This window comes from Oncorhynchus keta, chromosome 11, assembly GCF_023373465.1.
Source record: "Oncorhynchus keta strain PuntledgeMale-10-30-2019 chromosome 11, Oket_V2, whole genome shotgun sequence".
NCBI classification, from domain to species: domain Eukaryota; kingdom Metazoa; phylum Chordata; class Actinopteri; order Salmoniformes; family Salmonidae; genus Oncorhynchus; species Oncorhynchus keta.
The window spans coordinates 45,191,292-45,207,668 of record NC_068431.1 but is presented as its reverse complement, the minus strand read 5'-3'; the positions used below and the strand labels follow the sequence as shown (position 1 = coordinate 45,207,668).

General features: G+C 42.1%; 1 protein-coding gene across 1 annotated transcript in view; it reads left to right on the top strand.

The window, feature by feature from the left end:
• The first annotated feature begins 72 nt into the window (after positions 1-72).
• LOC118390328 (55 kDa erythrocyte membrane protein-like) overlaps positions 73-16,377 on the top strand; it is a 25,736-nt gene continuing 9,431 nt past the window's right edge. The window contains exon 1 of the mRNA XM_035780778.2: positions 73-381. Within this exon, the coding sequence (XP_035636671.1) occupies positions 259-381 (123 nt within the window). The 5' untranslated portion in view covers positions 73-258. The remainder of the gene's footprint in view (positions 382-16,377) is intronic.

Below are 16,377 nucleotides of genomic sequence, written 5' to 3'. Positions count from 1 at the left end.
AGCTCTACCACTGAGGAAGCTGCAGTGGGCCTGCCCCCTTTAGCGATCGGATGTTTACTTGCTTTGTCAGCTGTGTCCTCGCAGCCTAGCCTACTATAGTCTACCTCCGAATTGATCAGAACCTCGGACTTGAACCCCAGAACAGCAATACATCAGACCGCCAAGGTTCCTTGTCACTCATTTCCCCTTCTCTGCTACTATAGGACCTTGAACAAGGGCGCATTACGTTCACTTTCGTTTTTTTGCTAACCAGTAAAGATGACATTAAAATCGAATAAAAACGAACCCGCTGTCATACTTGAGCGGGTGAACAGTGCTCGAACAGCCCTCTCCGACCTGTACCTGGAGCAGCTGCTTCAAAACAAACCAAAGCCAGAAAAGGTAAGCGGTTTACAATACATTCATACGATTGCCATAACATTAAAATGATAGAAAATATGTCTTAAATCAGATAAACAGTAGGCCTATATGTATGTCTGGTAGGCTATAGCCTACGTACGTTCCTTGGTGATGTGGTAAAAGCTATACAGATGTGTCTGTTAACTTCATTGCAGGAGTTCAAGACGCAGGGGATATTAATGCGCTGGTCAGCGCTGGTAAAATCCGGTTTAAAACGATCCTCTTGGTGTTCATGTGCTTTTTGTGTTTTTCAAACATAGCCTACATTATTAAACATATTATTATGAAGATATTTATATATTATTCATATATACATGATTAAATATAGGTTTTTCCTATTTGTAAATAGTTTAACATGATGACCACACAGCCTATTATGTCATATAGGCTATCATGTTCAGAGCTTCACTCCAAGACGTTACTGCATGAGGAGAGTTCAGTGCTTGTCAAATTCTATCTTAGTTTGTTCCAGACAGGTAATAAGCAAGATTCAGTTCTGCAATTTATCTTACAGGCAGCCAAATTCTGATCTATTTTTTCACTAATTGGTCATTTGACCAATCAGATAAGCTCAGAAAAGATGTGCTGTGAATGGTCAAAATACCAATGAGTGGAAAAAATATCAGAATTTGGATACCTGCTAAATATGTGTATGTGACCAACAACATTTGATTAGATTAGTTTAAACACAGCTTAGCAGAATCAGGTTAACCATTTCACAGCAATAGGGGGAAGTAGGCCAAGATGTGATGTCTACATAATGGATGAATGTATTTTTCAGAAGAGGGGACTGACTATGGTACTAATTGCCAGCATAGGTCTACTATGCCTACTGTAGTTTTTAACACTACTTTTACCTCATGATGTTTGTTTAGACATGTCCATATGGTGATCATGTACAGCATCTGAATTCTACAATGTGTTATGCTCCAGTTGTAATCTTCAACTGTGTCGTTTCTAGGCATAAGCGACATAAGCGGCCGCTTAGAGCCCCACAGACACTAGTGGGCTCCAGGAAGTCTCAACTTACTGTTAGGATAGTAGAATACACAACTGGCACATTTCCATTGAGGATGTACCCGTGTTTTCCCCGTGTCTCACTTGGCCAGGGCTCTGGCAGACCTGCTCTGACTTGGAGCCAAGGCAATGCCGTGGGTACTTTTCAGCGGGCATTTACATAACAATGGATAACTGTCAACTTTAAAGTAACTGTCCAGTATTTCCAGATTTCTTTGAAATATGACCTATAATTAATTACAGTAAGAGTGAAATAGTTTTCCTTCCAAAAAATAGTAATTAAGTATGTAGGATCTGCCCCTTTTTTTCAATTTTCGCCTAAAATGACATACCCAAATCTAACTGCCTGTACCTCAGGCCCTGAAGAAAGGTACCATTTGAAAGAAAACACTTTCAAGTTTGTGGAAATGTGAAAGGAATGTAGGAGAATATAACACAATAGTTCTGGTAAAATACAAAGGAAAAACGTGTATTTTCTTTGTACCATAATCTTTGAAATGCAGGAGAAAGGCCATAATGTATTATTCCAGCCCAGATGCTATTTAGATTTTGGCCACTAGATGGCAGCAGTGTATGTGCAACGTTTTAGACTGATCAAATGAACAATTGCATTTCTGTTAAAAATGTTGTATCAAGACTGCCCAAATGTGCCTAATTTGTTTATTAATAACTGTTCATGTTCAATATTGTGCACTCTCCTCAAACAATAGCATGGTATTCTTTCACAGTAATAGCTACTGTAAATTGCACAGTGCAGTTAGATTAACCAGAATTTAAGCTTTCTGACAATATCAGATGTGTCTATGTCCTGGGAAATGTTATTGTTACTTACAACCTCATGCTAATCGCATTAGCCTACGTTAGCTCAACCGTCCCGTGGAAGGGACACCGATCCTGAAGAAGTTTTAAAAAACAGCTTTTCTATGTTGGAATGATGTGGGTGTACCCCAACAACAGAATGGTGGGGGCATATACCGGTCATTAAAAATATTAATGTGAGTAGACCACTGATTGGCCAGCTCATCTTCCTTAGAAGGATGACCTCATCGTCTATGATGAAGTATTTTTTGTTTGAGAAGTTTGAGGTGGGGCTTTTTTAGTGTTTTTTCTCCAATTAATACTTTGGCCACAAATATAGGATGAGTGAACAACATGATTTGGGTATGAGTTAACAGAATATGGACGTTTTCACTGAACAGTTACTGTACCACCTTTTCACAAAGCGACAGTCTTGAATGATGCAGAGGTTGTTGATTCTGCTCACCACAAGCCTTAAAGTGGAACTGACAGTGTTTGAACTACTTTTCAAATATGAAACAAACACACAATCATAATTTCAGTCAAAAATATTAAATTCCCAGTTTATGCTACAAAACCAACTTTATAAGAGGTTTTAAAAATAGGTTGTTTTTGACCAAAAAAAATCAATGACATACAGTAAGGCATTGGAGGCTAGCGCACCTGTCATACACAAGGCCTGACACATTTCTATCTGGCCCGTGCTAGGATTTGGGTTGTCAATTCATTTCGTCCCGCTATCATACCGCCCGCGATGCGCTGCACAACAAGTCACAAGCGAGTATAAATGAATCAACAGAGTCATCTACTTTATGAAATTACAGCCTGATGCGCTCGCGTCAGTGAATTTAAAAAACACATGTTTTAAGTTGAAATGTTATGACAACCTACAGCTACATTTTTGTTATTTGGAGTTATTAAATACTTTTCTGATTAGGGTCACAGTATATTATGCACATCTGCATGCATAGCAGCAAAGGCTGGACCAATATAATTTATCTCTTCTATTGTTTAAATATGTTAAAATGCTATATACAGCATCCTATGTACAGGAGTGGACATTATAACGGCCATATTTTAATAAAACAATGGGCAGTTTGGGTCGCAGTTGCACGTTTTTTTGTTAAAACAAGTAGTCTATGTGTAGCTAGCTAACATATTGTTTTTTTCAGTGGCTACAGCTAGAGATGCAAGTGTCATTTTGTTAGCTAACAAGAAATGTGAATCAAAATAAGATATGAATAATCAAAAGATTTAAATGAATAGAAAGAACTAATTCAAAGAACGAAGAAAGAAATAAAATAATATAGGCCTAAATGTTCAAGCGCACACACATTCCTTCGGACTGTCTGCTCAGACTAACAGCCTCACCTGTTGTTCCTGTCAATCAGACACTCAGTGTCCACCAATGAACCAAAGATGCGTGAGGGAGGGCCGAGCCAACTCACTCACAGTCACACACTTAGCAGCCGAGGAGAGAGAGGAAGGACAGCTGTGAAAACAACAGCTGGAAAATGAGTCGAAAGCACAGTAGCATTTGGATGCATTTTAATGTAGACGATGTGAGAGCACAGTGTAGAATTTGCCAAAACAAAATCTCATATAAAGCCGTTTCTACCCACAACCTACACCGGGAATATGCGAACTGTGCACCCAACTGTGAAGCTAGCTGTAGCGGAGCTTCGAGAAACTAGCGGCCCTGCTAGTGATAGTGGTGGAGCCAGCACCTCCACACGTGGAGATGTATCCACACGTGGAGATGTATCCACACGTGGAGATGTATCCACTCAGTCAAGTAGGCCCACTCCGCGACCCACAGCAACACAGTCTTCTATGGACCAGTTTATGCCGAAGTCTATGTCTGTAGCGAAACAAGGCCAAATTGATATTGCATTGGCTAAAATAATTGCCACCGATTTACAGCCGTTTCCGATCGTGGAGGACAGAGGTTTTAGAAATTATAGCAATAGTCTAAATCCAATGTACACAGTTCCAAGCAGGAAAACCCTTTCAAAATCATTTATTCTACAACTGTATGAGAGCACACAGGCTTCAGTGTGGGAAAGAGTCCAGAAAGCTACTGCAGTTTGTCTTACCACTGACTGCTGGACATCAAGGGTAACCACTTCTTACATGTCGGTTACATGTCACTTCATTGAAGATTTTCTGATGTCTAGCTGTCTTCTGGACAGCTTTGAGTTCAGCAACAGACACACCTCAGAGGACTTGGCAGAGGAACTGTTGAGAGTGGCCAGAGAAGGGCAAGTAGATGGAAAAGTGGCCTGTTGTGTTAGCGACAATGCAGCTAACATAACCAAAGCCATGAACATTTTAAAATGGACCCATCATCCTTGTCTTGCCAGTGGGTCGTCACCTTCAGAGCATCTCTTACAATCAACCTGATTGTAAGAGATGCTCTGAAGGTGATGACCCACTGTGGACAAAGTGAAAGCAGCTGTGGAATACTTCCACAGGAGCACAGTAGGTGCTGAAAAACTAAAGTCTACATAACGCCAGATGCCGATGCCTGAGCTGAGGCCTAAACAAGACTGCACTACAAGGTAGAATTCAATATTTTATATGTTGAAGCGGTTTCTTGAGACAGGATGCCATCATCTCTACCCTGGCCATAGTCAATGCACCAGTTGATGCTCTGACCCAAGAGGAATGGGAGGTGGTGGAGTAGGTGTGCAAAGTCCTGGAACCCTTTGAGCAGGTCACTGTGGAGATCAGTGGCGAGAGGTACAGTAAGCAGTTATTACAACATCATTGTTTAATCCAGTATTATATATGTATATGAGCAGTAGATGAGAATGTAGTATCAGTAGACAAAACATGAACCTGAACTAATCAATTACTCTTCTCTCTTTTCAGCTATGTGACAGCCTCAAAAATGATACTCCTGTGTGAGGGTCTGCAGCGAATCACAGCCAGCCGCCAGTGAGAAGCAAATGTAACCACATGACATGTGACAGAGTAGATGGACACCCTATGTTCATCAATGGACAGAAAGTTCCACAGAATGGAATATAATCAGGTGCTATCAGAAACCGCTACACTTCACCCCAGGTTTAATAAGTAAGCCTTCAGTGATGCCAGAGCGATTGATGAGGCTCATCAAAGAATAACCTCAGCAGCAGGGAGGGGCAGCCCCAGCAGTCATCTGGCTCAGGCACCAGGGCAACAGGAAGAAAAGGGATCAGATGCAGCAGAAGCACCAGCTGTAGTGCCACAAACATCTGCTGTTTGAATGCTGTTTGATGAGAGAGCAACCGGGGATGCAGCACGAAGGAATCCCTCAGCAGATGCCATAATGGAGGTCCGATCTTGTTTGGAGGACTCCCCCTCCACAGATCTGCAGATCTTCTGAGCTGGTGGAAGAACAAGGGCTCTGTCTACCCACAGCTTACTAAAGTCATGACAGGGAGACTCTGCATAGTGGCCACATCCGTTCCCACTGAGAGGGTCTTCTCGAAAACAGGACAAATTATTACTGAGAGAAGAAACCGCATCAGCCCCTCGAAAGTGAGGCAGCTTGTTTTTCTGAAAGCAAATCTCTCATAAAAACAAAACATGGTCAGCATTGCCGTGTGCTGCTGGTTATAACATGGCAATAAAGAAGAGAGAGAAAAGAGGGACCAGTTTAAAGTTTTAAGGGGTATGCTGCAGTTTTGCAAATTGTTATTTATTTTTCTTTGATATGGTGCAATATTCTATTATGTTGTTCAGATTGTATTAGTTTTGAATGGTTAGATTTATATGCACTTTGTTGATATACATTAAAAAGTTAGACTTTAAATGCAAATGTTTAATAGCATTCTTTTTCCTAACAAATGCATGCATTTTTAAATACAATGTGGATAAGGTAAAGTATGATTTAATTTAATAATTAAATTAGAATTGTTTTAACACCAATCGTAGTCAAACTATTGCAAACTTTTTGACTTGAAAAATAGAAAACATATTTTTTTAAATAGCCGTTTGGGATCCAAAAGAGCCGGCTCTTTTTGGTGAGCTGAGCCGAACGAGTTGGCTCACTGAAAAGAGCCAGAATGCCCAATACTACAAGCTGCAGAAGGACGAGCAGGCTACTATTTTCTGAAACTATCCGCCGCCATTGTCGCAACCCCTATTACCAGCCTGTTCAAACTCTCTTTCATATCGTCTGAGATCCCCAAGGATTGGAAAGCTGCCACAGTCATCCCCCTCTTCAAAGGGGGAGACACCCTGGACCCAAACTGTTACAGACCTATATCCATCCTGCCCTGCCTATCTAAGGAACTTCGAAAGCCAAGTCAACAAACAGGTCACTGACCATCTCGAATCCCACCGTACCTTCTCCGCTGTGCAATCTGGTTTCCGAGCCGGTCACGGGTGCACCTCAGCCACGCTCAAGGTACTAAACGATATCATAACCGCCATCGATAAAAGACAGTATTGTGCAGCCGTCTTCATCGACCTTGCCAAGGCTTTCGACTCTGTCAATCACTATATTCTTATCGGCAGACTCAGTAGCCTCGGTTTTTCAGATGACTGCCTTGCCTGGTTCACCAATTACTTTGCAGACAGAGTTCAGTGTGTCAAATCGGAGGGCATGCTGTCCAGTCCTCTGGCAGTCTCTATGGGGGTGCCACAGGGTTCAATCCTCGGGCCGACTCTTTTTTCTGTATATATCAATGATGTTGCTCTTGCTGTGGGCGATTCCCTGATCCACCTCTACGCAGACGACACCATTCTATATACTTCCGGCCCGTCCTTGGACACTGTGCTATCTAACCTCCAAACGAGCTTCAATGCCATACAACACTCCTTCCGTGGCCTCCAACTGCTCTTAAACGCTAGTAAAACCAAATGCATGCTTTTCAACCGTTCGCTGCCTGCACCCGCACGCCTGACTAGCATCACCACCCTGGATGGTTCCGACCTTGAATATGTGGACATCTATAAGTACCTAGGTGTCTGGCTAGACTGTAAACTCTCCTTCCAGACTCATATCAAACATCTCCAATCGAAAATCAAATCAAGAGTCGGCTTTCTATTCCGCAACAAAGCCTCCTTCACTCACGCCGCCAAACTTACCCTAGTAAAACTGACTATTTTACCGATCCTCGACTTCGGCGATGTCATCTACAAAATTGCTTCCAACACTCTACTCAGCAAACTGGATGCAGTTTATCACTGTGCCATCCGTTTTGTCACTAAAGCACCTTATACCACCCACCAATGCGACTTGTATGCTCTAGTCGGCTGGCCCTCGCTACATATTCGTCGCCAGACCCACTGGCTCCAGGTCATCTACAAGTCCATGCTAGGTAAAGCTCCGCCTTATCTCAGTTCACTGGTCACGATGGCAACACCCATCCGTAGCACGCGCTCCAGCAGGTGTATCTCACTGATCATCCCTAAAGCCAACACCTCATTTGGCAGCCTTTCGTTCCAGTTCTCTGCTGCCTGTGACTGGAACGAATTGCAAAAATCGCTGAAGTTGGAGACTTTTATCTCCCTCACCAACTTCAAACATCTGCTATCTGAGCAGCTAACCGATCGCTGCAGCTGTACATAGTCTATCGGTAAATAGCCCACCCATTTTTACCTACCTCATCCCCATACTGTTTTTATTTATTTACTTTTCTGCTCTTTTGCACACCAATATCTCTACCTGTACATGACCATCTGATCATTTATCACTCCAGTGCTAATCTGCAAAATTGTAATTATTCGCCTACCTCCTCATGCCTTTTGCACACAATCTATATAGACTCCCCCCTTTTTTTCTACTGCGTAATTGACTTGTTAATTATTTACTCCATGTGTAACTCTGTGTTGTCTGTTCACAATGCTATGCTTTATCTTGGCCAGGTCGCAGTTGCAAATGAGAACTTGTTCTCAACTAGCCTACCTGGTTAAATAAAGGTGAAAAAATAAAAATAAAAATAACTAAAATTCTCCATCGTTTATCAGTGCAATTACGACGGTCAACCAGCTGAAAAAGTTTGAGAGACTTTATCTAATGTTCCCTCATTAGATTTTTGCTCATTTTGCTCTGGCTAGCATTAGTTGTTGATCTTGTTGTTGTTGATGTGCATAGGCAACTTAGGGAGAGATAGCCTACCTTTTCATGTTTGTTTGATCACTAGGACTGTGAAGTCCCCAAATGTAAGAGGACTCCTGTGGTATTTACTGTACATATTTGCAGAAATCCATTCAAATGCGTTCTAATGATCTAAAGTCGCATTGTTGCTACTGCCTGTAAACACACAGTCCAGTTCAAAGTGAATGATGCCAGGCCCGTGTGGCAAGTGGCTTATTTACATATAGTCCTGCTGTAGCTCTGATTGGCTATGGCGCAGACAGAATTTTTTATTAGGTTTTATTTACTGCAGTGTCTATTAATTGTCCAAATGCACAGCTGCTTTCCCACTCTATATTTATATAGAATCTCCACAAATGTCTTACTCTACGTCATCCCCAAACATTCGATGAATTCATGAAAATGTGAAAATGACCATATCTAAGTGCTCGCGTGTCTGAAAATGAACAAAGAAGGTGTCATATTCTTCCTGGGGGGTGTATATGAACAGATTTGAATAAGACTTCATGTTGATAACATGCTGTCAGTATCACTTCAAGTGACACACTACTGATGGAAACGCAACAAATCTAGAGCTTATACACATTAGCTTAAAACATTGGCGTCCCACTGGTCTGTGGGTAAATCTCAATGGAGAAGCACCAAATGTGTACGTTTTCCTCTTGTTATGTCAGTTACCGACAGTCACTCAATTAGCCCATGCCAGCTAACATTTTATAGATTGCTAGGTAAATTAATCTAGCTAGCTATCTAAACCTTGTAGTAATTCTGGCCAAATTACTGACCAGGCACCTTGTGTGCCTAAGGGCTCTGACATCCAGGGGGCCCCTATTGGTTTTTCTCACTCAGATATCATATGAACATGGCATGAGTCATGGAAAAATGTGTAGAATTGCAGGCAATTCGTTTCAAAACAGCAAAATGTTCTCTCCATCGCATGGCAAAATGAATAGAATCTCATGAAATGTATTTTAAAACTGCAAAATGTTTCTCTCAACCCCATGGGAAAATGAATAAAATCTCATGAAATGTATTTTAAAATTTGCTACGTTTTCTCTCCTCCGCCAAGAGGGGGGCGACTAAAATGTTTGGACGGTGAGGTGGGGGGGCCCCCCAGCCAAATCTTTCTTAGGGCCCCCAAAATGCTAGAAACGTCCCTGAGCGTCAAGGGATGCAGGCAGCTGTTCTGGATGTTTTAATATGGATTTTCGTCTGTCTTCTTAATTATTTGTGAAAGACTTCCGTAGGTCAAGTAAGGGTCTTACAGTAGTAGTAGGCTCCCATTCCAACCACACATTTCACCATGGACCTTTGACCCCACAGGTGAGGAGGGCTTAATGCTATCAGCGTCTTAATGAGGCATAACTATAGTAGACCGTTAATCCCCTCAGTCCCGTTGGTCCCCTAGGTCAGGATGGCATTCCCATGTCCTTGTCTTTGTTTGCTTGCCGAGCCAGGTGTACCTATTAGATGCAAGCAGGAGGTTGTCCTTTGTCCGTCTCAAGTGGGGATTTCTTGGTATGTGATGATTGTACAATAGGCCTCGCCAGTTTCAGAGGACTAAGGCTAAGGTGCATAGCAGCGCCTTTACTGCCTGGAGTTTGAGGGGATTTACTTGAGGAATGGGTCACCCATAGAATTATGAATTAGAATACTAGAATGGACATTAACCTTCTTATGATGGTCAAAAAGGTCAGCCATGTTGGTCTGGGAGTTGGACAACCATGATTTGCTGGTGCTGTGATAAGATATTGTGCAAAACAATGAATTTGAAGATAATCTGCTCTATAGCCAGACAGTTTGAGAGGAATTATTCAAATGAACTGCCAAAATGCCAACATTCCATTTTTTTAAATGCAGTCAATCCACAGCCCTACACTGGCTGAAATCTGTTGATGACAGGATTTAGACAACTTGTAAATACATCAAGTACTGACATTGTAACACTCACAGCGTTCCAAGAAAACAAACATTTTGACGTTTATGGTCTGTTTACATATATATATTTTAGAGGCTATTTATACAGATAATTTGTATAAAACCCGTATGAACTTTTTTGAACAATTATACAACAATATTTTGGGGTGACAATATTTTCTACTAACACAATTTCTGCTATATCACATGCCTCTAGTAATTGAATAGGATCTCTGTGGTGTCACCCCTCTATTGAAGTGGAATGACGGGTTCAAATACTCTGCTTGATCAGAGAAGGAGCCAATGAGTGATAGAGTAAGCCAGGCAATCAAGTTCGAAAGAAGCCATGACACTTCCAACAAGGACTTAGTAGCAACTTTGACATGGTAAGGGGAAGCCTTGCGTGGAGACTTTTCCCTGACATCAGCAACGGGTGTAATAACCTGGTGCAGCAGTACCTCAGGGAGAAGCTGAAATGTGAAATCATCATCTATTGTGAGATCTGGACTGTCGCCAAGTCAGGATCATATCTGCTTTGAGGAGGCAAACTAATACCTTATCTTAAGAATATCGTAGAGATGAGTGCTGGTGTCTCATTCGTTGTGTGTGTGTGTGTTGCTTGTGTGTGAATAAGGCTTCCCGTATGTGCTAGCTGCCTGGAGTGTGCAGACTACATAAGCTGAGTCATGTTTCACTGGACACTAGCCTAATCTTCCAGGCTAAAGAACTGCAGCTTTCTATAAATAGACACACAGCAATGTCTGCCTAATGCACGATGTCTCCCGTCCTAAACCCGTGTCTCATCGGAGCAGTTAAAACAGGGACAGACAGACACGGGAACATTGCGGATGTGCTTGTGTTATGTTCCGTGCTCTCATCCTCTCATTGAACCAAAAGACATGTCCTCATGAATAATGTTGCTCTGCTTTTTATATCAAGCTTACTTGAAATGATGATACCTGCTTGCAGGTTGTGTAATTACAAAATGATTATGCATTACATTTGTTAACTGTGTATTCTACATAATAAGTACTATGTAACAAAGAGTACCAACCACACTACTTCACACTGTACCTGTAGTTGTAATTACAATATAAATACATACGGTATGTTTTCGCAAAACTTATTGTCAAGTGGGACTCATCCAACATGAGCTCGACTAAACAAAATGCCTACAGCAATATGTGAGTGTAGGCAGAAACTTGTCTCATATTTTCTTCTATATTTTGAATGCCATTTATTGTATAATTTATGTTTAGATATAGGGAGGGGCTCACAGATATGTGCTGCCTTAGGCTGCGTTTACACAGGCAGCCCAATTCTGATCCTTTGCCCAATTATTGGCCAAAGAGCTGATCTGATTGGTCAAAAAACCAAGTAGTGGCAAAAGATCCGAATTGTGCTGCCTGTGTAAACGCAGCCTTACCGCTGTGGCCCTGCAAGGTCTCATGGATCAATAGTTGTTAGTCTATTGGTTAGATATCTACCCTAACCTAGCCCTGGTATGTTTGGGAGGGTTTGATTATAGAGACATTAGATCCAGTTTGTACCTTGAACTATTTGTCTAGCAACCTTGTGTTGTTGCTGTTTCACTGGAACACTCTGTCTTTCACATTGTGTATTCACAGCACCCGGTGTAATTCCTCCTGTTCATTTCTTATCTAAATTAATACAAAAATGTCCTACATTCCAACATAACAGATGAATGTTATCGTCACTGGATTAGGTGATGGGAACCACAGATGAATGAAAGAGAACACAACACAGCATCACAACACAACACAGCATCACAACACAACACAGCATCACAACACAGCATCACAACACAACGCTGTGTTGTGATGCTGATTCAGAACATGGCCCTTAGTCTCTGTTGTTTTTGACACTACTCCCCTGCCCACTTCAATTTTTTTTAAATGTATTTAACATTCATTTTTATCAGGGAGTCATAAATAGTCATCAATAACCAAGCTTCCATCACTGGTGGATGACTACAACTCCCAGAGGCCTGCTGTTCACACACTGAGGTCAGGGGTCAACACCAACTAGGAAATCACATGTTCAAAAGACCCAAAGGCTTTAAGACCAGATTGTTTTTCTTTGACTCTGAGACCCTCCCCCTGCCCTCCTCGTAATCGGACACCGCTCAGTGCAGTGAGAGTAGGAAGCCACAGAAGAACATAGTGTTTTTCTTCTGGGAGACTGGGAGTGCCAAGGACCTCCACAGTTGAATCCACTTTGGCACTTTGGAGCCTGAAGTGTTTTTAAAAAATGTTATGGTTTATAATTCGGTATTTCTGAGTCCTGTTGACTAGTTCAGCATTATGAGATAAAGAAGATGATTGACAATGCTTACTCTGTTAAAGCGACATTAGGAGGGATTGTACCATGAGCGGCTGTAAACTTGTAATAATGCTATAGTTAAACTGTGTTACCTGTTGAGGAGGATTACCCTCTTTGTCAAACTGATAATATCTACAGTGGCTGTTTGCCTAATTTGACACTAACAGCATAACGAGTTTTGTATTTCACATGACATAGTAACAGGACTCTTTTGGAATTGTATTTATTGAACCTTTATTTAACTAGGCAAGTCAGTTAAGAACAAATTCTTATTTTACAACCACGGCCTACCCCGGGCCAAACCCTCCCCTAACCCGGACGACGCTGGGCCAATTAGCTCTAACTGGGCTGTTGATTACTCACTAGGTAAACTAACTTTCAAACTGTGTTGGGTATTAAAAGGCTGTACCTTTTCTGTCTCACTTTAGACCAGGGGAGTCAAACTTATTTTGCCCCGGGGGCCACATTCGGTCTTCAACGAGGTCCGGAGGGCCGCACTGAAAATCAGCAAGATAGTCATTTTAAAGTATACTGAGTTATATATAACGTATACTTTTTTTTAAACTCAAACCACCTGCGGGTTGTATGTTTGACAGCCAAACTTTAGACCCACACCTTTTTCATTCTTGGCTGTAACTATAGAAACGGGATCTTGTTAAAAACCCTTGGTTCCCCTTTTGGAGAAGTTCCAAAAAAAGCTTCAAGAAAACTAGTGCCTTCAATTGGGGCGGCAGGGTAGCCTAGTGGTTAGAGTGTTGAACTAGTAACTGAAAGGTTGCAAGTTCATATCCCTGATCTGACAAGGTACAAATCTGTCGTTCTGCCCCTGAACAGGCAGTTAACCCTCTGTTCCTAGGCCGTCATTGAAAATAAGAATTTGTTCTTAACTGACTTGCCTAGTTAAATAAAGGTAAAAAAAAAAATGTTTTAAGTTATACATGACCTTGAAATCACGGCCCAGTAGGCAGACAGTTCACCAAGGTCGGCTTGTAATAGTGGGAACCAAGTATACCCGAGTCATCATTAAAACAAAAATGGAACGTTTTTCAACTTTGTAGTAAGCTTGTTCAAGAAATGCGTGTGCTGTGTGTTCTTCAGCTGACCTCGGCGGTTTTCTGCTATTAAAAATATTCATTATTCAGATGACACCAGTTACCCTTTAGACCAAAGTCTGTCAGTTTCCTTTAAACATGTGACTTCCTTCGCAGTCTAACCAAGGTCAGCACTTTGTAGGGGGATTTATTGAAGACTGGGTGAGCCTGTCCTTTTATGACTTAGTCCTGTGTGCTGAACAATATGATTAATGAACTTCAACCTTTTTGCCTGTATGATGGTGAAACTATTGTCATGTGTCCCTTACCAGTTTCTTTCAAAACAGGCCAGGACAGGTCCGTCTTGGTAAACATGCAGCATACTGCGCTCTATGGCCCTATGGGGATGTTTTCAGTGTTTACCTTGGATCCAGTCTGAAGAGTGTTCCACTACAATGATGTGCTGATGTGTTATGACAGACACTATTTCTACACTCCTGGTACTGGTCTCCTGTAATATCAGTATTATGTTGCAGAGTAAACAACGTGTTTACTCACATTGACCACAAGACCCCTCTAGGCTTTTACTAGAACACTGCAGACGAGTCCACATGGTGTTGAGCCTAGTGTGTGTGTGTGTGTGTGACCTTTCTGCGTTTCCGGGAATGTATCTTCCGTAGAGAAGAGGAATCTCCCATGATTAGCCCCCCCCCCCACACACACACACACTCCCCATGGCCAGTGGCAGCAGCACCAAACAGGGCACAGAATCTTAACATCTGTCCTCGGTCATTGCTGTTTTAACGTTCAAGTCTATTCAAAATGTCGGAAAGAATCCACAGCCTACTGGGGTTTGTGTTGAAAGACAAATGGGCCTGTGTCAGGCTTTGACAGTATCCTTTTTGTCATTCTCAGTCAGGGAAGGTATGGTCAGGATCAGTGTTCAATTTTCCCTACCTCAGCATTTTTCTCAAGGCTCCCCACACCCAGTTTGTTTGAGCCTGGGCGTGTGCATAGTGAGATAGTGTACACAGTTCCTCCAAAAAATGGGGAGAACAGACAAACATCAAAAAAGTTGTTCTTTGGCTAATGGCCAAGACAACAATGCATGTTTAGACCCAGTCAAAGTGGTTGGGTGAAGGGTCAGTCTATAAGTAACAGCGGTAACAAGTTTGACAGTTTGCTTTCCATCTTTGTTCAAAACCCATCTGTCCTCGTGGTTCGTCCGAGGCAGACAACTTCAGGAGTTTTTTTTAGGGGTTGTTGAACATAGAAATAGGCATACTAGACCTTGTCCTAAAACCTCCACACGATTTTTCAATAATATAATATGCCATTGTGGCACATAGAACACACACTAATGATAACCCACTCGGTTACAAGGGACAAGGAGAGACTAAAACCGATAAGATAAAGGAACATTGCTTTGTGAAAATATTATGCCATTGGAGTTGTTAGTCATTTTTATGGCCTTGTTGTTTTCCCTCAAAGACATCACTGCCATCATCCGTTCTTTAGTCAGTGGATCTGACTGCACTAGACAAGACTACCGGCGTATTGATTCCTATTCGTATACAGAACTATGACAGATTACCCCCTTCTTAGAGGCCTAATTATGTTTCGGTGAGCTGATAATTGTGGAAACCAAACAAAGCTGTCAAGAGTCATTGCGAATGAACTTGTGTCAGTGGGATGTGGTCAAGCACATTGAACAAATGATCAGCTCATCTAAAAAGAGAAGTTGTTTACGTGGTTGACAAAGGCACCATTGGATTTCTCTGAACTAATATTATTACGTTCCATGTCCCCCATAGAGCTTAAGATCGTCAACATTGAAGGGACACTTGCAGTTATCTGTTAAAAGATACTCAAACGTATCTACGTTAGATAGCGTCTCTCAAGCCACAGAGCTTTGCATTAAACAAACTCACACCGCTGGAGCTGGCAGCGTGTTCCATCAGGGAGCGTAGGAGGCTTAATTCCATTACTGCACCTTACAGGTGGTAAGTAACCTTTGTCACCCAGGGGTCCATGTACAGAACAGTCAGGGGCTAGATTAGTCTGATGGCTGTCCACCTGAGTGGTTTTACTCATCCCTGGCAGGGCTAGTAATGTGATAATGCCCATGGGGCTTGGGGGTGAGAGCAGTAAATGTGAATTAGGCAGTGTGATAAAAGCTTGTGCCGCACTGTGTTTAATGGAGGGACATCCGCACAACAGAGCAGGCCAAATCCCACGGGAGGTCCCATCTGGACTGGTCTTCTTCTATTATCCTCTCCATGTGTGGAGTGGAAAGGAAAGGCTCCAATCTGCTTTAAATCATTTCATGGCCTACTTTTGGATCCCTGTTTTGAATTAGCTGCTGTGGTATTTCAAGGTCATAGAAAGGTCATTCGCATAGAGTACTTTGGTGTACTTAAGCGTTTGGCATTTGTATTCAATCAAACCTGGTTTGCACATCGCTGAAATGGAATGGGTGGAGTGGAGGTGAGGGATCATCAGCAAAGGCCACATTCCTTTGAGTTACATTACACACAGCTCAGTGTTCTTGCAGCCAGACAGTGGTCAAGTGGCCAGGGTTGCTATGTGTCGCTGTAATGGATGTCATAATCTTTACGAGGGATTTGTTTGTTCATATCAATACTTTTCTTTGAAACAGGATCTCACTCAGGCGTAGCCATGGCAATCTTTTAGCAGGTGAACCAGAGCAGCGGATATGGGTTGTCCCTGCCTAATGAGCTGGTGAAAATGCGGAGTTAATTTTCAACCCTGAACAGATGC